At 35.9% G+C, this 22,458-nt stretch overlaps 1 protein-coding gene and 1 long non-coding RNA gene across 11 annotated transcripts in view; one reads left to right on the top strand and one right to left on the bottom strand.

Annotated features, from left to right (window-relative positions):
- Window positions 1-22,458, top strand: part of LRBA (LPS responsive beige-like anchor protein) — a 729,491-nt gene that overhangs the window by 666,135 nt on the left and 40,898 nt on the right. For 6 of the 10 annotated variants that reach the window (XM_072724799.1, XM_026016605.2, XM_072724801.1 and 3 more), the window contains exons 49-50: window positions 13,508-13,597; window positions 17,799-17,991. In XM_072724799.1, coding sequence (XP_072580900.1) covers window positions 13,508-13,597; window positions 17,799-17,991 — 283 coding nt within the window. The remainder of the gene's footprint in view (window positions 1-13,507; window positions 13,598-17,798; window positions 17,992-22,458) is intronic. The other 4 variants (XM_072724802.1, XM_072724798.1, XM_072724804.1 and 1 more) reach the window with 1 other exon arrangement.
- Window positions 1-22,458, bottom strand: part of LOC112933433 (uncharacterized) — a 59,705-nt gene that overhangs the window by 30,078 nt on the left and 7,169 nt on the right. The gene's annotated exons all lie outside the window — the stretch shown is intronic.

Raw genomic sequence — 22,458 nt, 5'->3', positions numbered from 1 at the left:
ATAAACAGTAAGGATTAGTCAAGTTTTAATTGAAAACCTACATAAAAAATACCTTGAAATTATGCCAGACTTTCTTGTATATCAAAACCACAGTAATCAAAGTTTCCCTTAGTCAATTAAATGAACATCAAAGTTGTCAGTAAAGCTAATCTTTGTATTTTGCTAGTTATTATTGCATATTGCAGTCTTCTGAGTTAAATAGGTATAGCTAAATTATACATGCAAGGATATAAAACAGGCACAGTGTTAATATTTTCATGATTTTTTTTTGCCCTGTCAACTACCCAAGGAATCCAGAGCCACTCTATCATGCTGATGTCTTCTGTCATGAACCTGTTTACTTCAGATACCATCTTCATTCTAAATTGAGAATGTGAAAGTAGTCTCAAAGCAAGTGACTGAATTTTGTTCTCTAAATTTTAAACTAAATACAAGCTTCTAGGAAGGGTGAGATGAAAAATAATTGCATAGATATGAAAAATCTATATAAGATTATTTACAAGTGTGATAGATTTCCAAATGCTCAGAATAGCAACATTAAAAAAACACTGCTAACGAAGATGAGGAAGTTTACTTAGAATATAATCACTGTTTTTAGTTTTCATTATTGGTGCGCAAAAGCAACAAAAATTCTAGTAGTTTTTGGGAACTTCTTGAGTCAAGTACAAATTTTTTAAATGTTAAATATTATTAACTACATTCTAACAGTAGTTTTATTGTCTTACCTGTCAGTACTGTGTAATTAGAGAGTGTGTATTTGTGTGTATGTGTGTGTGCATATTGTCTTTCAACTCTACATCCCTCAAGGTTGACGATCATGTCATCTAATTGCTCACTGTACCTCATTTCATTATTCTTACACAGTGGATGTTCACAAATATTCTTGTGAAAATAGACAACATGGTTTTTACCATATGAATAACTCAATATGGCTGCTTATTTCCAGGATAGGTTAAACATATTTGTCTGGTTTTGAGAAATAATATAATGGTCTGAATCCAGTAAATTAACTCCTCTGATTTTCTTTTTTTTTTTAGAAATGTGCCCTACATTTTCACTGTTTGCCTCTCAACTTTGGCAACCTCTTTGAAGCAGCATTTCACTTATTTTTCTAGGCAGGCTGCTTTATCTACTCATTTCCAGTAGCTAGAGATGGAGGTGTTTTGAATGAGCACATCAATGTTCTAGACAGAGATACTGTTTGAAATTATCCATGAACACAGTGCCGCTGAACATTATTGAGTGACATTTGTTTCTGTTGGTTGTGTCTGCTCTGACTAGCTGGTTTCTTTCAGATTGGCAGCTGGGATTATGCTGCAGTGGATGGACAGCTATAAGAAGTGGAGATTGTAGTGAGGCTGGGCTGAGCCTCAATTTAATGTGTGTCTGGAATGTATGAGTTCAGTTAAATGCACTAATGGGAAATCTATGCATATTTTTACAATTTAAAATCACCTTATGTTTTACCTTGCTAACTTCCATAATATTATGGAATAAATATATAAGTAAAAATACTCCTCTCCTTTCCTAATGTTCCCTCTCTGCTGATTTCTTATTACTGCATTATTTTTTTTTAAAGTTTTATTTTATTTAGCAAGCTGCTCTTTCTCTTTGCTCTTTATGTACTCCATATCATCATGACATGTATATATCTCGAGATAACAAATACATTGTGAAAAGCATATAGTTTACTTGTAAAATTTATATACTAAATGATGACCAAATATTGCTAAAACAAAAGGCTCTTTGATATCAGGTAGATATAAATTAGGAAATAAGCTCAAATAACAAAATTAACTTTGTAGAGGGTCTCTGCAGTTCACAGTTTTTGACCAGTTTATCAACTGGAGTTGTTCCTAAATGATTAAAAAATTCTTCCAGCTACTATGTTGATGGAGAAATTAAACTTCATAAAGGTATAATAAATATTGGCATATTTTTCTTAGATTCTTCATATTATTTTAAGATTTTTTCAAAATGGAAATATTTTTGTTTTTCTTTATTTTTAAAGTAATGCATGTTAAGATATTAAACAGTATATAAAATATTAAACAGTATAAAAATGAAGAAAGTATTAATTTTTATTCACCAATCTTTTTATCCACTTTCACCAGAGATAACAGCTAATAATAGATTGGTACATACCCTCCAGATTTTGTGCATGTATACTCAAGTATATGTACGCTCACATAACACATGGAAGTATGTGTGTGTGTTTATACTTTTATTTTTATTTTTTACTTAAATGAGGTCATATACTAAATTCTTTGGTAATTAGGATTTTTTTTCATCAACATATTATAGACTAGTTTCCATGTAAGATACGTTCAGCTCAACTCATTCATTTTAATGGCTGCATAATATTTCATCATCAGAGTTTAAGTAGTTTTGTCCCATTTTTACGGCTGGAGAGTGCTGTCATAATTGTATCTAAGTTGTTGTGCATTCATCTCCCTCTTTCCTTATGAAAATTTGTTGAAGTAGAATCAAAAACTCAGTCTTTAGTTGAAAACATAATTTTATTTTTCTATATGTATAATTTCTCAAAAAAAGTTTTTAAAAAGGTTATGTTTCAAGTCCATGTTTACATAGAGTAACTTCATTTTAACTTATTTATTTCTTCACCATATAATCTGGTCTCTATTTTGAATATTTATCTAGTTGAGTTTAAAATATGCTTAGGGATGGGACACCTGGGTGGCACAGTGGTTGAATGTCTGCCTTTGGCTTGGGTTGTGATCCTGGGGTCCTGGGATCAAGTCCTGCATCAGGCTTCCCGTAGGGAACCTGCTTCTCCTTCTGCCTATGTCTCTGCCTCTGTCTCTCATGAATAAATAAATAAAACCTTTTTTAAAAATATGCTTAGGGATGCCTGTATAGCTCAGTTAGGTAAGGTTTGGACTTCTGATCCTGGCTTAGGTCTTGATCATGCAATGATCATGAGTTCAAGCTCCACAATGGGCTTCGTGCTGGGTGTGGAGCCAAACTTCAAAAAAGTAATAAAATATGCTAGTATATCATGACATTTCTTTTTTTACTTGTAGGCTATTTATCTTTTACATTTATGCTTTACATAGTTTGAATTCTATGGGTTTTTTTTTATTTCTAGGGCACTTTGAATATTTATATTTCAATCTTAAAAGATTCCTTTTAAATAATTTGAGTTAGGTTCATTATGCTACTGTTTTTAAGTTTGTTTCTTTGTTTGGTTTTGGGTTTTTTGGGGTTTTTTTTGTTAGAGAGAGAGAGAGAGAGGCTCTTATGAGCCTGAGTGCATGCTAATACACCAGCAGAGCAGAGGTGGGGCAGGGCAGAAGGAGATAGTCTTAGGCAGTCTCCATGACCTGAGATCAGGACCTGAGCGGACATCAAGAGTCAGACGCTTAACCAACTGAGCCACCCAAGTGCCCCACATTATGCTATTTTTTAAAAATTTTGTGCATTGAAAATTTTTCTTCTACTAAAGGGCTGTTTTTGTTCTATTAAATTTGCATTTCATTTTTTAGGTTAAGAACAAGTTTGATTTCTTAATGTTTATAAATGATGCTTTGCCTTTTTTTTTAAACAAGCTAGAGATGTTATCCAAACAAAACCATATATATTATATATAATTATATAATATAATATATATTATATATTACCTGGGTGGTGCTGAGCCACCCAGGCATCGCTTAATTAACCATATATATTATATATAATTTTGTCTTTTGGAATCCTCATGTATTTTTTTATCAAGTACTTGTCCTCTTTCAGCCTTAGTAGTTCATATTGTAGGATTTTTGTCCTTTAGGAATTAAGTATAACGTTCAACATATTATAATTAAGTAGTCATTTGATTACTATATTTTTAAATTCACTGATACCAAAGCTAGATTTTTAACTGTGGCCCCAAAGAACACTGATTCTGATCAACCAGACATTTTAGTCAGTAAACATTAAGTGTAAACCTACCAAATATCTAGCAAATTGTGCTCAACATAAGTTCAAATGTGTGTAGGGCAAGAGGAAAACTGGCACAGTTAATAATATTGTATGTACAGTAGAAATCACTGAATATTCTTAATGTGACTCTTTTTTTAAGTACTGAAAAGTGAATTAATTCTGAAATATAAAATATAGGATCTTATTTGGATTTTTAAACCTTTCTTGGCAAAGAATTACTCTAGAATCTTACGACAGCTTTTTATTTTATTTTATTTTTTAAATCATACCATACATTTTTATTTTTTTAAAGATTTTATTTATTCATGAGAGACACAGAGTGAGGCAGGACATAGGCAGAGGGAGAAGCAGGCTCCATACAAGGAGCCTAATGTGGGACTCCATCCCAGGACTCCAGGATCACGCCCTGCGCTGAAGGAAGGTGCTGAACTGCTGAGCCACCCAGGCATCGCTTATACCTTTTTATTTTAATTGGGAGGGTGGAAAGAAGAAAATGACAACATCCCCTATAGGAAAAAAATTTATTTTGTTTCTCATTCTAGCTTTATTATTTTTTTTAACTCAATTTGCCAACATATAGTATAACACCCACTGCTCATCCCATCAGGTGCCCTTCTTCATGCCCAGAACAGCTTTCTAGAACTTAATTTTGATAATCACAGAAAATCTTAATAGATCGCTAAATGTAATGTGTTTTCCTGATAAATTTTTTTTCAATTTCTCTATCCCAATTTTATAGTGTTTTTAGATGTAAATATATAGGAGATAAAATACAATTTCAGAGTTGTTTGCTTAAAAGAAACAGCATACATATGTGTTTACCTTAATTGCATCCATATGTTTAAGTTATTTCTCTTCCAAACCCATCTTAAAATAAAATTTTATAACTTTATTGTTGGTTACTAAATGTTGTGCTGATTTAACTTGTTTCCTCTGTTAGATTAAAAAGACCCATTCTGAGAGACTAAAACAGTCATTGTTAAGTTGAAGCCAAATACCACATTGTCACTAAGCCAAGTCTACTTTTATTTACTTTTATTTCTTTTATTTCTTTCTTCCTTTCATTCTCTCTAGTGTGTTAATCTATATATATATAAGCTGTCTCTTTCTCTAGATACAGCTATAAAATCATGCAAGTATGCAGTAGTTGGCACAGAGAACAATGGAACATGCAGCTTGTTGAAAATATTTTCATAATATTTCCATTTGAAAATCCATTAATAAATTCTCTAGGTAATATTTGAGATGCTGTTTATAAAATATAAATATGTGGTTTTACTGGAATGGCTCAAAGTATTTGCATAGTCTTTTTTATTATATATTTCAACATCTGGAATGCTGCCTGCTGAACTCAGGTTTTCTTAAAAAAGTAGTAATAGGCTATTTACAGAAATAATTGGGAATCAATGAATAAGAATGTTAAATAATAAAGTAAGCTTTTTAGTAGAAATGTTTAATAGAACGTTTTATTCAGTGTGGGGCTGCTTTGTAATAGTGTTCGGAGTGTATCTTAGCTGCATCCCTGCTGAATTATGTTGTCTTGGATGACCATTCATTCTTTCAGTAAATATTTATTGAATACCTACTGTATGTCAAGTACCCAGAAACACAGAAATATTTGACAGTCTCTCATCTCAAGGGGACTTATGGCCGAATCAATAAGGGAGAAATTATAAACAAGTAACTAAAATGTTAAGTAAGTAGTAGAGGTCTGTGCACGTTGCTATAAGAGGAACAGGGAGGGGTAGCAACAATCTGATGAGACTGAAAAAGAAATTTCCCAGAAGTCAGAGATACCCAAGCTATGTCTTAAAAAATAAGAAGGAGGTAACCCCACACAGAGAAAAGGAATAGAAAAAATAGGAAAAGAAAATAGTATATACAAAGACAGTAGGACACATTACATCTCACGGTATATGATATGAGATGAATGGTGGCAGAGGATGAGACTAGAATCATAGGCAGAGGCTATATTATTACTAATCATAATTATCACTAGTTGGTAACATTATGAAATGCTTACTTAACCTCAACCAGCACTGTGTTGTCTTTTAGGTATATAGGGTAATAATCATATGAAACATTTATTGCTAGCTTACATTATGTCAAGATTTGTTCTAAATGTTTTATATTATCTCATTTAATCTTCATAATACCCACTTAATTATCACCATTTTTAGATAAGGAAACGAAGGCACAGAATGTTAAGTAACTTGCCCAAAGTCACTTAACTAATATGTGAAAAAGCTGAGATTTTAAATTAAGCAGTCTGTTCCGATGTCTGCATACTTTACTTCATGAGTGATGTTACCTTATGGAAAGGAATTTGGATGGAAGGATTTTAAGTAGAGAAGTTATATAATCAAATTTGCAACATGAGGATTGAACATCTCCTTGCAAGCTCAGGTGTATTTAACTCCAAAGAAAGATGAAGGCTGCTGGCTAATGTTTATAATTTTGGTTATTGTAGGATTTTTTTTCTTAATGTAATTTTACAGTAGAAATGAAAAAAGATAAACTGTTTATTTTTTTTTAGATAAACTGTTTAAAAGGAGGAACATTCTCTTGTTTTTCGTTGAATCTTTCTAGCACTTTCTCATCCCCCTGTAAGATAATGTAAGGCCAAATGTGTTAATTATTGAAATTGACTTATGGGTACATGGGGGTTCATTATCCTATTCCATAATAAAAATTTAACATAATAAGCAAATTTTTAGCATCTGGAACTAAGACTATCTAGATGAAGGAATATTCATTAAAAACAGTTTAGGCACTTGGTAGAGTTTATCAAGCAATACCAGTCCACTTTCCTGAATCTTAACACCTGTATGTTCTCTGTGACTTCAAACTTCAGTTGTGCCTCTAATTTTCTGTTGCTTTATACATAAGTCTGAAGGGAAAAGTGAAGAAAAAGTGATAAATAAAATTACTTTGAGGGACTTTTTCAAATCACACATATTGCCCCGGAATTTCTCACTTGGCTCTTAAGAAAATCATTATATAGTGAGATACCGAAGTGTTGTCATATCCCTCAGCTATGTTGGGGTGAAGAAATGAGAGCTATTGCCTTTACTGACATCTTTCAGACCTTCCCTGAAAGACTCTTTGGTCTCAGTAATAGCAATTATCAGCCTTCACTTATACTCCCTCTTGTCCACATTTTGCCCTTGTCAAGAACTGTGCTTCTCTCTCAAGCTTGGTTTTGTCCCCAGTACAAATCTAGATGAGGAGGCATAAAGGTCTGATTGAGCTTGCTAATGTAATAGGCACTAAATTCACTTTTTTGTTGTGAGAATACTATGTGCAAGGTACTTTATACTAAAATATATAATATTCTGAGCCTTTATAGTATAGTGCAGAGACTAGTAATTATTAAAAGTTACAGAAAACATTTACAAGGAAGCTTAAATCAAGTGTGTAATCAGATGAACAGGCTAAGAGATTTGGGAAACAGTACACCAAAAATGTGGAACTTAAGCAGGGCTTTCTTGAGAGGGGTAGGACTCAGAAAATGAAGATGAGGGTGACCATTCCAGAAGAAGCAGTCACATGAGAGAAAGAACAAAAAGAGCTGATTATATTTATATAAGAAAAGCAGCCTGACTGAAAAAGAACACTGTATCAGAGAACTGGATAAGGGAGTAGAGTGAAAGATGTTATTGCCTGACATTAGTCCTTTAATTGCTGGAGATGAATTGAAGACATTTGATCAAGAGAATATTGCATAAAAGAGAGTTTGGGAAAACTCAATTCTGCAGTTCATACTGAAGGAAGAAACTAAAGAGAAGAAACTAAACTAAAGAGACTATTGCAGTTCTCAATACCTGAAATTATAAGGGACCTGAATTCAGAAAGGAATGAGGGATATGAGAAACTTTAGAAAAGAGGTGATTGGATCTAGTGAATGATTATATATGAAAGGAGGAGGTAAAATTTTTAAATATCAATAAGAATCAGGACATAAAAATCAAAATAGGAGTCTAACCTTTGACTGCAGAATGTTAGAATAAAATTAGTTTAACACAATTTTAAGATATGTTCATTTTAAGTGTGCTGAGATATATGATACACACAATATATACATAGATGGCCATTAGGCAACAGTGTAAATGGACACTTCATAGAAATCAGTAATCCTTTGGGTTTAGATTTGAAAGTCTTTCCCACAGAGAAAAGTTTCAAGTCATAGCAGAAAAAAATTCCAGGGCAGAAAGAGTAGATGAAGAAATTCAGAATGCTAGAAGAGAACTTGCAGTGATGAGTTCTTTTATGGATGAGAGAGAATAGAAGTCAGCAAATGAAAGAGAATAAAGAAGAAAGAGAACTAAACTGGGCGTAGAGCCATGAAAGCCACAGAAGAGAGAATGTGAAGAAACTAGGATGTGATCAACAGTGTAGACTGCTTCAGAGATCAGGGTGAATGAAAAATGGTAGGTGAGTTGTAGAAACAATGAAGAGAATCTACAACTGTCAGTTGATGATACAAAGTGTGACTACAAGAATTTGAGATCATAATCATTATCCAATAATCTTATTCCATAATGTTCACGCTCGAAAAAGCCCTTTCTGTTGTATTTTTATCACCCATAACTCTTAAAGATTACTCAAGAATTAAAGTATTCATGCCTAAGAATTCTGTAGTCTTTTTAGCTGTTGGGAGGACTTGGAAAGAAAATCAATAGTTAACCTGTGTGGGATAATACAGCTTTTGTTCTGTCATTTAGGAAAATAATCAGACCATTATATTACATGACTTGAAAAAGCCTTTTCCTGAAAGAGGTCACTAATGTGCAAATTCTAAAATTTTAGGTGTTTTTTAAAGAAGTGTTTTCCAGGGGGCTCAGTCAGTTAAGCATCCAACTCTTGATTTCTGTTCAGGTCATGTTCTCGATCATGAGATTGAGCCCCACATGGGGCTCTGCACTGGGGATGGAACCTGCCTAAGATTCTCTCTCTCTCTCTCTCTCTCTCTCTCTTTCTGCCCCCTGCCCCTCCCCCTTCTCGTGTACTCTTTCTCAAGAAAAAAATAATAATAAGGGCACCTGGGGGCTCAGTCAGTAGAGCATCAGACTCTTGGTTTCAGCTCAGGCTATGATCTCAGGTTCCCACATTGGGCTCCATCCTCAGCAGGGAGTCTGCTTCTCTCTCTCTGCTCCTCCCCCAGTTCATGTGTGTGCTATCTCTCTCTCTCTCTCACTCTCTCTCTAATAAATAAATCTTCAAGAAAAAGAGAGAACATTGGTATTTCTTAAAGTTATCTTACCCCTCATATCCTTTTCATTTCAAAACAATGTAAAATGTGAAGCAGGATATGTAGTATTAAGACTGGTTACATTAAATTTATATCTATAATTAAAATTTATATTCAATAATGTCATTCTTAGCTTCTCTGGAGTAGTTAATGTTACTGATCATTCTGTGTTTGGAACTCTCACCTTACAGCTTCCATATCACTGTCCTGCTCCCTGACTCCTAACTACCCCCTCCTCTGTTTTCTTCATTAGTTCTTTATATGATACCCTAAATATGAGTATTTCCCAGAGTTCAGCTATAGTTCCTTTTATGTGTGTGTCTCATGTATTTCCTTCCTGGAGCTTAACCAGTGAGTTTCAGATTGTGTGCCACAACCCTAAGATTTCTCAGAATTGTTTCAGGAGTTGCTAAGAAAGCTTACTAAGGATAGCTTCATCCACCTTTAAAGTAGATAGCCCTATACCTATATTTTTGATAAATTGGGATTTCATGTTACATTTTATTTGAAAAAGGAAGTCATTTCTGTTGCTTAAAAATACACACATATTACACAGGGAAAGAGAAAGATCTAAAACCATTGACTTAACATTTCTCTTTTCTGAATTACACCTAAATCAATACTGATCTTTGATGTCAGAGCCAATCTTGGGCTTTCTTTTGCTCATTGGATATTTCAACATGGGTAATGGTTATCACTATCACTTCAGATTCTACATGTCATGTAAAATACACTTTCTCATGGCAAACTCGTTCTCCTAACAGAAACTTCTATTTCCATCCATTGCATTATTACTCTCTAAAATATGCAAGTTCAAAAGAAAAAGAATTAGTCTGTCTTTTTTCTTTTCTTCGTTGCTCAAAGTCATCAAGACCCATTGATTTTTTTCCTTAGTCCATGGCTTATACATTTAGCCCTTTTCTTTCAAATACCACAGCTTCCATAAGGGTTGAGGCATATAATCCCTTTTGTTTGGGATTGACCTCTCAACCTCCAAAGAGATATTTTTGTCTCTGAGTGCTTAGCCCTGCAGTATATCTTAAAATCTTATGCCAGATTTCAGTTTCCTAAAATAATTTATTATTAGTAACTCCTGAAACATTTCTTCCCTTCCTTCCCTGATTAGCTGTGTTAGATGAGTATCACACTGAGTCCCAAACCTAATAATAATGCCACATTTTATTTAGTGCTTAGTATGTGTAAAGTACTTTGTAGGTATTTTTAATTTTCTAGACAATTCTGTGAACTAGGTATTCTTAGTTTCTCTATTTTGTAGATGAGGAAAAGAGGTTAAGCTAATTGCCCAAAATCACACAGCAGAAAAATGGCTAAGTCAAGATTAACACTGAACCATCCAGTGCCACAGGCCATGTGTGCAAGTTATCTCTCCCCTGCCCTCCTCCATTTAAATAGGGGAAAAGACATGTGGTTGTTGGGCAGGGACCACCAAAGGCAGCAGTCAAGGGTAAAGGTGCTGGCTTTGCCAACTGGTCTTTAAAAATTTAAGATTCACATTCATAAGCTCAGTTAATAAATCCATATATCATAAAATAGCAGTGCTCCCGCCTCTTTCTTTGTGCCTACCGCTATGCTTCAGGTTCTCTCATTTTATTTTTGATACTTTTTCTTCTTCAAGATTGTCCTGATGTTGATCATAAATTGATTTAGTCCCATCAAAAACATTTTAGAAGTCCTGACATGATCCTAGTCTTTATTCCATGCTTTCTCTTGGCTCCTTTTCTTGTATCTAAAGTCTAGGAGCAACATTACCTCCTGCTACATAAAACCAAACTTGCCTATCCATGCTACTCTACTAATTGTGTCTGAACATACTTTGTGATGATGATGATGATGATGATGATGATGATAGAGATACCTTATTAATTCATTCACTGTATTGCAGGCTCATGCTTTTTTGTGCTTCGTCTTATCCCAGGTCTTGGCATAGTACTTAACAGATAAGAAGGATAGCTTAAGATTAAGAGCTCTAGAATCATGCTGCATAGGTACAAATTTTGAGCCTGCCATTTAGTTACTATGTGACCTTGGGCAAGATATTTAAGTTCTTTGTGCATTATTTTTTTATAGATGGATATAATAAAGGGCTCACATCATATAGTCTATTATTTTAAAAGATTTGTTTATTTATTTGAGAGAGAGAGTGCAAGTCTGCAAGCAGAGGGAGAGCTAGAGAGGCAGACTCCTCACTGAGCATGGATTCCCCACATAGGGCTAGATCTCACAACCCTGAAATTACAAACTGAGCCAAAATTAAGAGTTGGATGCTTAACTGACTGAGCCACCCAGGCACTTGCACTCATATCATATAAAGATTAGCTGACATAAGATAGTAAAGCACTTCAAAAGTTCTTGGTAAATAGTTAAGTACTAAATAAATATTTGTTGTTATTATCAGCCCTTAATATTTGTTGACTGCATATTGAGTGTCTAATCTATATTAAGCACTTTACTATATTTTTACACAAATATTTAACTTTTAATAAAGCATAATGAGGTGATACTACTGTTATCTACATTTTTATAGGAGAGAACATTGAAACTTAGAGAGGTTACTAAATAACTTACTAGATCACAGAGTTTACAAGTGGTATGCATTCAGGATTTGAACATGGTCTGTTAGACTTCAAAACCCATGCTGCTTCCATCATACCACTCAGCTTTCAGGGTGGTGCTTTTCGATCTTTTCTGCCCAAGTCATAGAGCACTCCTTGAACTTACTGGCCTGACTACATCAAACTGATGTTTAACCTACTAGGTACGTTTGCCCTGCTTCCTGTATTAATATATTCAAGGTCAGAAACATTAAGACCTGGGGATCCCCGGGTTGCTCAGCAGTTTAGCGCCTGCCTTTGGCCCAGGGCGCGATCCTGGAGTCCCGGGATCAAGTCCCAGGTCAGGCTCCTAGCATGGAGCCTGCTTCTCCCTCTGCCTGTGTCTCTGCCTCTCTCTCTGTCTATGTCTATTATAGATAGATAGATAGATAGATAGATAGATAGATAGATAGATAGATAAATCTATCTTAAAAAAAGAGTAAGACCTAATACTGCTATATACATAGTTAACGATTACTGAATGCATCAGTGAGTGAATCGCTATTATAGTTTCTTACAAGTTACATTTTAATAAAGGATTACTAGTGGTATCCTCACTCGACAAATAAAAAACAGAAATTAGTACTAGAAAATGATTATATTTCCTTGTTTATGATATATTGCCTATAGTCCTACAGAGCGTATAAAAATTAAGGATCTGTTTCCTAGGAATTAAAAAAGTGACATAATGAACATATATCCTCTTATGAATTTGAGAGGTTTTCCTCCTTCATTTCACCTGGAACTTCAGAATACTGACTGTTGTGGGGGTTGAAATAGTTTTTCTATAACTTTTCTCCCTTCTCTCTCCTCACACATATTATATGATTTATTCATTCACCCAATTGGGATCTAACAGTAAAGAAGATAGATCAGGTCCTTGCTCTCATAGATCTTGTATTTTAGTGGAAGAGAAAGGCATAAATAAGTAAACAAGTAAAATAATTACAGATAGTGATAGCATCTGGCATTTAGAGATTTCTCATGATGAAGGAGTGATTGGTGATTGGGAAGTGAGCATCTGTGCTAGGTGTACAGGAAGGTCCATAGTAAGCAAGTACCTTGCAAAGGGTGCACACACACATCTTTCAAAAAGGGCATGCACATGTTTCTTATGTTTAGTTAGTCCCTGGTTTAACTGTCTTATGCTTGGATGCAACATATGGCTTTTACTTTGTTGTTTAGCCACCTAAGTTCAAAGAGACTGTCAACAATAATGCTCTTCCTGTGGCAAAAATAATAGCATCAAGCCATTTTCACAGGTGCTATGTTCCTTTTTTCCTTCTTTCTACTTCCCAGGATGAAATGGGGCCTAGAATCAAAGCAGCAATAGGTTTTCTCTATACCTGTAAAAGATTAGCTTTAGTCATCAGGGATGATGCAAGCAGGAGAAAAAAATGCAAGAAAACAGAGATGGAGCCAAAAAGGACAATTTCTGATTGTAATAGCTGGTTTCTGTTTCATATCACTGAGCAAGATGAGAGGGTTTTGCAGGGTTTTATAGGAACAGCTTACACAGTACTAAAGGATGACCTCACCCTCAATGCCCTTGCCAGGTGCTTAGACCCACTGTGAAAACATAAAGTTGATTTTCAGCATGAAACAAGCCAGAAGTAGGAATGACATTTTCAGGTGACAGTTGTGGTTCTACTGCCTATAATTAGCACCTCTTAACCCTCAAACTTGCCCATGCATTTTTCAGGCTGTTGAAGCTCAAATTCGAAGTTTTGGACAGACACCTTCTCAACTACTCATAGAGCCCCATCCTCCCAGAGGTTCTGCTATGCAAGTGGTAAGTGCCGCTTATACTCTTTTAATTTCTTGCGTCTCTCTCACACCATGCTCAACATTCATAACCATGTTTGTTGTACTTGAGATTCTCTGCCACATCTGAACCTGTTCTTTTTATGCAATGTTTGTCAGCCTGCTAACAACCAGTAAATATTATTGCATGCTGTTCTGGAGTCTTTAGAAAGGTAAACATTGTTCTGGTGTTCTAGGATCTCATCAGTTCATGTTTTATGTTGCAGAATTAAAAGGTTTATAATTGTCACATATCCCCACTGCAGGATAATGACCCCAGACACAGGCATGAGGGAGAATCAAAATCCCTGAGGGGAGCCCAATGTGGGACTTGAACTCGGGACTCCAGGATCACGCCCTGGGCCGAAGGCAGGTGCTAAATCGCTGAGCCATGTCGGCGTCCCAATAGATGAATTTTCTGATTTGATCCTATGAGTTTCTAGATTAGTTTTGCTATTGTGTTTGTTCTTTACATCCCAGTATATTTTTCTGTTTGGGAATTTTAAAACTAAAATGTAGGACATTGTTACTGAGAGTAAGGGACTGCAGAGAGAAGAAAAGGTGGTTTGGTATACCACACCACCCAAAGCTTAATACAGTGATTTATATTTCTCATGATTTTGAGGGTTAAATGGTCATTTCTTCTGCTTGTCTCACCTTGAAGTGCTGTGGGTAGGCTGAGTTAGTCAGAACTCTTCCCATGTAGTTTTTCATCATCAAGGAAGTTAGCTCAGGCCACTTTCAGAATAGGAACAATGTTCCAAGAGAACACTTCTTGAAGCTTGAGCTCTTGAACTCACACAGCATCATTTATACCACATTTTATTGGCCAAAACAAGTCAGAGACCAGCCCAGGGTCAGGAGTTGGAGATGTAGAATTTTGATCAATACTAGAAACGAGACAGCAGCAAAGAGAGCAAGAGATGTGGCCCTTTCACCTCTGACTCCGTTTCTTTTTTTCTATCTCTTTCTATCTCACCATCATCTTTGTGTCTTCCTTTTCACCCTCTTTGTTATTTTCTTTTTCCTTCCAAACCTTTTTCTCCCTTCTTTCTCTAGTTATGTGACTTGGCCGTCACAATAAAGTATGCTCATTTTAAAAATTATTTGCATCACATTTTCCCTTAAGTGTTTTTAAACAGGTGAGATCAGATTTAAGTGAACATAAAGGGTAACTAGTGAGCAGATTACACAAAAAGCAAACATTTAACAAGAACAGTGGAAGATAATGCCATAAAAAATAGCAAGAATGATTTATGTTTGTGGTTTAGAAATCATTTTAGTAATAGCTTATCAGTGAGACTCAGGCTATTATGATGTTGGCTAATGGAAACGCCTCCACTGCTCCACTGACTTTCTGCCTGGGTCATTGCACAGACTTGGTCTCTGGGTCAGAGGGGAGCCCCTCCTGCCAAGCCTCTCTCCTTGGCAAAAGAGTTCATTGAGGCAGATCAGCTTTCTAGGATAGGAAGGCCATGCTAATATGAGGATGGGATACAGTCTTTCCCATTATCTTTATCCTCTGAATTGAATCCCTGAACTCCTTTCTAGACGTGTGCAAATTGTGTTTTCACATTACACATATGTGGGTGGGAAAGAAAGGCATGTTGGAAGGAAACCAGAGTTGTCAGCAAGGGTACACTTAATCTGTGACAACTGAATGAAACTGGGCTAGCAGTTTCCTCCTTCTACCTCAGATGTGGCTCCCTGAGGCACCCAGAATTAGATGAAGGTTTGTTTCTCTGATCCCTGTTTTACCAGTCGTCGTCCTCATATGCCACTGTTGCCATCACCTAGACTAGCCCAGTACACTGCAATGTGCTACTTATTTCTGGTGCTTCTTATTCCATACTTAATAGCCCAGGATGTGATGCAACTCCCAGGAGTTTCCACTGCTTGCCTGCCTCGGGAGCACTAGTCAAAGATGGAGCATGTAGAAACAGACTGGAGGGACAGCCTGTTATAAAAATGCAGTGGACGGTTCTGGATATGATGTCTGTGGCTTTCTCTGGAAGTGGCCTGTCCTTGCCATGTGGCCTAGAGTTGGCCCACTAGAGTCACTATGTAAACAAGACATTCTTCCTACACATTAGAGATGTTTCTGTGTTTTTTTTTTTAAGGACATAAACATTGGAATTATTCAATTTCAGCCGAATCATATTTACAGTATGAGCTGTTAAGCTCAAAAATAAGTATCAGCTTCCTTTCAGTGAGACTTTATGATGTATGTTATACTCTTTCTCAGAGTTTATAAATTGACTTTAGTAAATATTTTTTTTAACTATAAGTGAAGAATAAGGTTTGGTACTCTGAAATGATGTTCATTTCCTTTTCCCAGGACTTCTTCAAAACTAGCTTGTAGGGTATTGTGTTTGTTGTTGCTCACTATTTCTCATTTTTGCCCAGTTCCACAGAGTTCCTTAAAAATTGTATAAAAGGTTCTTTGTATAACAAAATTTACTAATTGATATAGAGGTTTTGAAAATCAAAGGCCCAAATGTTTATTGTTTTTACTACCATTCAGATGAGTCCCCCCCCATCAACCATCAGTGCACCGTACCCCACCACACACACATACACACACACGAATATAACAGAAATTAAAGCCACCTCGTGCTGCGTTAAGTGCATGAGCCATAATATACACCAGGTGTAGTAATTAGCAGGCACACGAAGGCTGCCTATTTGTCTGGTTTTGCTGCTGTTGCTGTATCCCCCTGTGTTTTCACACCATCAGATAGTTGGATTTAATTGAGGCCACATCAGATGAGGCATTACTGACACCTTTAATTGAATGAGCATCCAGGGAGGATTAACTCATAATATTGATTGGCTTTTAGCCACTTGCTCAGAAGGGTGTCTGGGTAGCTTATTAGTTGCCTTTATTTACACCTTTATGCAAAGAGTGCAAATAGGAATTCTTAGTGCAATATGTTTTTCTAAGTACTCTTAATAACTTTTTTAAAAGGACTGATAATAAAAATGCAAATGTATTTAATTTTTTATTAGCAGTTCTGAATAAATACGTGTTAAATATATGTGCCTAACACATTTACATATACCTGGTGTTTTGAAATATGGCAGTAGGAAAGCAGCCAGAAGCACTTCATCAAAGTGTTTCAATTGTGAATGATACTAATCAGCTATTAGAAAATAGACATGTAGAAGAGGATTGCTGGAAATGCACAGTGCAATTACTGGGTGATAGCATACTACCCCGACATATAAATAAAGCCAGTAAATCACAGCAGTGTTATATATGTCTTGGATTATGACGTACGAGTTGTAGGAATGTTCTAAATCTTTAGTAGTCTTCAAGATTTATTTTGTTGCTAGTTATTAGAACAGACAGTGTTTTTTTGTTTAACATTTTCAATTACTTGCTGCTTTTCAAAGGCAAAATCAAAAGTCTTGCGCTTTAGTTTTTTTAATCAAAAGAGCAGAGGGACATCTAGGTATTTCTCTTTATCCTTAGCTATAGCAGAAATTGTTAAGAGCAAGCACCATTTGCATTATAATAGGGCAGTGTTTATGACTTGGTACACTATATAAATATATTGTTTTTACAAGTACATTTAATTATGCATTGCTTTGAAACACCTTTATAATTAAGTTTGTATATTACGTTTGTAAGTTATTTCTCTACTGTAATAATACATGCTGTGTAACTATTGTTTATAAATGTTTGTTTTAATTATCTCTTTATTTAGTTGTCAAAATCTTCGTGCTAACTCAACACAACTTTTGATGATCTTTGAAGTTACCTTGCCTTGCTTTTGTACCTATTGCCTATCCTCATTCTTTGTTTTTTTTGTACTTGACACGTAATAGCAACTGAAATGGTTTAATGCAATCCCCAATACTTTGCCTATTTAGAATCTAAATCAAATCATTTCTGTAGTCCTTCATGAGAGTAGGGTGGGAAAGGGAGCTAATAAAATCTATGGATTTTTTTAAATGTTACTGTTAATGTTATTTTACTTCAGTCACTAAAACGTTCAACTAATGACGTACATGAAAAACAAGCCAATCCTAATTGCCATTTCTATAACCTTTCTGCTCACCACACTCTCAGTTGCAACTTGTGTTAACATGGTCTTTCCTCTTCTTTTCCTGCACCCTCTCTCTTTCTTGTCTTTCTTTGTCTTTTCCTTCTTGTATATTTGGGTCTTGTCATGCCCACTCAACAGTATCTCCTCCTGCAGAGTCCATTGATGTTCACAGACCAAGCCCAGCAGGATGTTATCATGGTCCTAAAGTTTCCCTCCAACTCCCCTGTCACTCATGTGGCAGCTAACACCCAGCCTGGTTTGGCGACTCCTGCTGTGATCACAGTCACTGCTAACAGGCTCTTTGCAGTGAACAAGTGGCACAACCTTCCTGGTAAGTAAAGAAATATTATAATACATAGTAACTGCTGAACACCATAGAAAGCACTGTAACTTTAATAGCCACTTAAATATAGCTCAACATTTAAGGTTTTCAATTTTCAAGCATTCGTCTGAATCAAAATATTTAATAGTTTGAAAGGCTTAAAGAAGTCCCTTCTGAGGCATATAATACAAATATTAAAACATAAACTCTGGCATCTGGTGGTTTGTCTTTATTCCTTGTAGACAAATATTATTTCTCTATCTTAATATAATGATATTCTATATTGTGTCCATAAGTAATATATATTTATTTATTAGATCTTTTTTCCACTTATTCATATACTCAGCATTTTTGATTGTCTACTTATATGCCTTTTTGTACATGACATCATAGTATTTGTCATGGATGATAGAAAAAAGAACAACTAAATTACTTACCCAAAATACTACGAACCCATAAGTACATTTCTATTTTTCCATTAAGTGTTGAATAGTTAGAGTAACTAACAGCAAGCTACTGAAATAACCATTAGAATCATAAACCAAAGTTTGAGGAGACTTGAGAGTTCATCTAATCCAGCCCCACAGTTTACCACAAAGATACTGAGTCCCCTTGTTCAGTATCACATATGGCCAGTCAGTGGCAGAGCCAGGTTTGAACCCAAGTTTTCTGACTCAAATTTTATGATCACCCACTATGATTTATTGCCCCTCATTAGAACAGGAATGTTGGGATCTGGATCTAGCATTGTTCTTTTTTGGCCACTAGTTAGAAATCCTATTTGTAAGAAGGAAAATCTTATAAAGTCCTGAAGATTATAGGCTTTTTTCCAAGCCATTGTTTTAGGTAAGACATTTTAAAAGATAGATTTTAATAGTCTGTTAACTTGTCATTAAATCTGTAAAATGTACATAAAGTGCTGCTCATTATAATACCCGAACTGGTTGCAAAAACAAAAATATAAATTCTTGAACAGGGCCTCAAGCCAATTAGATGCAAAAACTCTTAGAATGGAACAGAATTGAATTGACATTCAAGCAAAACTTGGTACGCTGACTTTGCTCAATAACGTACCCATCATGAAGAATCTGTGATTGGTATCAGAATTTACTAACTATGGCTGTTTTCCTGGCTGTTAGAAAGGAAATGAATGCCAGTATTTGATTAGAGAATAGATTTCAAAAAAAGTGGAGAAGGTAGAAATTGAGGCAGGTATATCTTGTCTCTATTATTAGGTCCTTCTATTCCTTTTTCTTCAAGTGAACTTATAGTGATAAGTGTGTATGCAGATGACATATTTTGGGACTAAAGGTTATCATTTAACAAATGTGATTTTTGGATTCTCTAATACCACTGGTTAGAGGAAAAACACACTGGTGGTATATTCTATCAAATACACTAAAGGATTTACCTAGTATGCATTTACTCTTAGAGCTGGGCAAAAGCACCAGTGTGTGTGGCATCAGGGCCAGCACCAATGATGCCTGTCCTGGTGGCTGCTAGTGGCAGCTCTGAGAACTTCTCAGTTTAAACAGAGTGACTGGCTATGTGAGGGAAAACAAACCTTTTCACCTGCTGGAAAGTCCTGGCTACTCTGCCACTGTCTTTAGTTTAGCCGAGCTAATGGCAAACTCAGCAGGCCCTGAGCTGGCTCAACCCAAGGGCTACAAGGTCTCCAGCTGATACTCAAGTTTTAGGTACGCTCCAGAAGTACTGCTGACGAGTTCTGGACCTCCCATCTTGAGCAAGCCTATTTCTCTGACTGGAAAGCCTGCTTCCCTTAGTACTTGGTTGTCAGGTATTCTTTTCCTTACTTCTAGGTTCTCTATAGATAGTAAAGTGGTCTGGGGGCAGCGTCCCTCTGCTGGAGTGCCACTCCACCCAGCCCTTCCCAGCCCAAGCTCACCATTCTGTAAGCTACACGCTTGGAGGACTGCATATGTTTTGCCAATTCTTTGCCTGTTATTCTCCCCAGTGAGCCTTCTTTGGGTCTGTACTACTGAGGATGAAACCTCCACCCAAAATGCCTAAGATTTGTCATTGCTGATCAAAAAGGGGGGAAGGCAAGCAGCTTGAGTGATAGAATACAGACAGGCTCTTGAAGCGACCCACTTGAAATACCCAGAGGCCCTAGCTAATCAATGGGCTGCTTACAATGAGGCATAGTTCCCAAAGAAGGGAAGATTCCCTCTCTGCCTCCCTCCTTGAAAAGCAGCCCCCACCCACTACCTCCTCCTGGCAGACTGGTTCTCCTCTGCCGTGCTGCCAGCCGCTTCTCTGCAGTGTATTCAATAAACTTCTTTGTTCTGCCTCAGGTGGGGGCCCCAGACGATGGAGAGACACCCATTTTGGATGCCACATATACCTTGTGTCACCCCATTTAGACACCATATGTACCTTGGGTTTTGGTCTCACCCTCTGGCTTTACAGTATGACGCAGCACTTCCTCACCAGATAAATACCTATGGGAATACCCAGTAGTTACCCTTCTACAATGTGATCTTCAATTCTGAGCTTATACCTACACCTGAAAATATTAAGCATCCATTTTATTAAATCTGTGTCTCATTTCAAGTATGTTTATATAAATCTGATCTTTCGTCCTATCTTGTTCTACTTTTTCCTTGCCTTGATATGCCTCGATTTAAAACAAATGTCAGGAACAAAAATGTCAGAAATCCCTAACAGCTTTTCTTCAACGAATATTAAATTCGTGTTATACTACTTTTTTTAAAAAATTTAGATTCTAGTTCTTTTCTAAGAATCTATGATTTCCATAGTTTGTTCATTAGACAGCTAGCTACTGTCATTTCTTTTAGCAAGGTCTGAGTCCTGATTTTTTTTTTTAAATCATCTTTATTTTTCCTTCTCCCTCAAAGGACCTTACAGGACCTGCGAACAAAATAAAAGAATAGCAGCTAATGTTTATAGAACATTTTCTAGGTTCTAGATACTGTTTTAATCACTTTACATGTATTAGCTCTCTGATCCCCTCAATAATGCTAGGATGTAGGTTCTGTCTTTAGGTTGAACCATATGAAATAGCTTCTTTATAGGTCAAAATGTCAGGTATTATTAATTTCATATTGTTCAGTCTAACCCATTTTACAAATCAGAAAACTGAACCGCAGAGGCTACATAACTTGCCCAAGGTCCTAGGGCAGTCAGTGGGAGCACCAGAATTTGAGGCATGACCACAGATAGTTACCCTCCTCAATTTCACTGACAGTGTATCTTCCATGTTTCTATGATCCCAGATTCTCAGAGAAGTAGAGAAAGTCTGTCAAGGTATTAATAGTGATCAGCACTGGTATTACTGGAAGTTAATGGCACTGGTGGGTAAAAATCAGAGGCTATGGTGCATTTTCCCTGAATATTACCAATATGTGTCCTGTGATTTCTTTGCTGGCAGAGCCAGTGATGAGCAGACAATGCCTTCAATAAAAAAGACTGAGTTATACAGCTTCTTTTCTCCTGCCACTTTAATTTCTTATACATACTCAACTGTAATTTTTAGTGCTAATATTGTACTTGAACCAGTATTAATGATCTTTAAAACCACCTTGAAAAGTTGATATTTGCTAACAGGGGACATGATGACATAATAAATTCTAAAATAATCTAATGAAACTCATTGGAACATACCCCATTTTTCTTTTCAGCCCTTCAAGGACAGAAAGATTTCCTAAAATATGACGTCATTCAGCAGAGTTCTAATACCAACTAAGCAGTAGTTTAGATGTTGATAAGTCTATAAAAGGCAGATACTGACCAGAGTGAATGGCTGAGTCATTCGGGGGAAATAATTTGGAAAAGGGCCCAGAATTTATCAGAGTTACAAAGCTGAGAAGATCATCTATTCCAAAGCCTTCATTTTCAGGTTTATGCTTGCCCAAGTCTGCATAAGTAGCCAGCAGAGGCTCCTGCTCCCTAGCACACTTCCTCTTTACCTAAGTCCTTCTACCTTTCATAGGGAAACAACCCACAAAATCTCTTTTCAATTACAAAATAACTATGCAGGAATATTTAGAACCATTTTGAGAATTGAACAAACTATTCTTAGTATGGATTGATTTTTGTTATTCATTTGCTTCTCAGAATATTTTTAAATTGAAACCATGGAAATATTAAATATTAATAAAACTTTTCTTAAAAACCTCAATCCAATATTGAAGAAAATATTTCAGCCAAATGCATTTAACTAAAACATTTATCTGCGGATAGCTTTCTTTATTTTTATTCAAACTTTCAATTGATTGGTTTTAAGTGATGGATGAAACATTAAATGTTCCCTGACTTAGAGCTTTCCCTTTCTCCATCATAAATTGACGTTTTTGTGGATCCTTTGTGCTGTAGCATTCAAAACTGCCTTTTTAAGAAGTAACAAAAAAACAGTATTTGCTACAGTCAGCAGATGGTTGTCACATTTTGTTTTCAGCGCGCTTTACCACTTAATTTTGTTTTGTTGCAGCATCA

Source organism: Vulpes vulpes, chromosome 10, assembly GCF_048418805.1.
Source record: "Vulpes vulpes isolate BD-2025 chromosome 10, VulVul3, whole genome shotgun sequence".
NCBI classification, from domain to species: domain Eukaryota; kingdom Metazoa; phylum Chordata; class Mammalia; order Carnivora; family Canidae; genus Vulpes; species Vulpes vulpes.
Note: the sequence above shows the minus strand (reverse complement) of the source record. Positions and strands in the feature narration are given on the sequence as shown.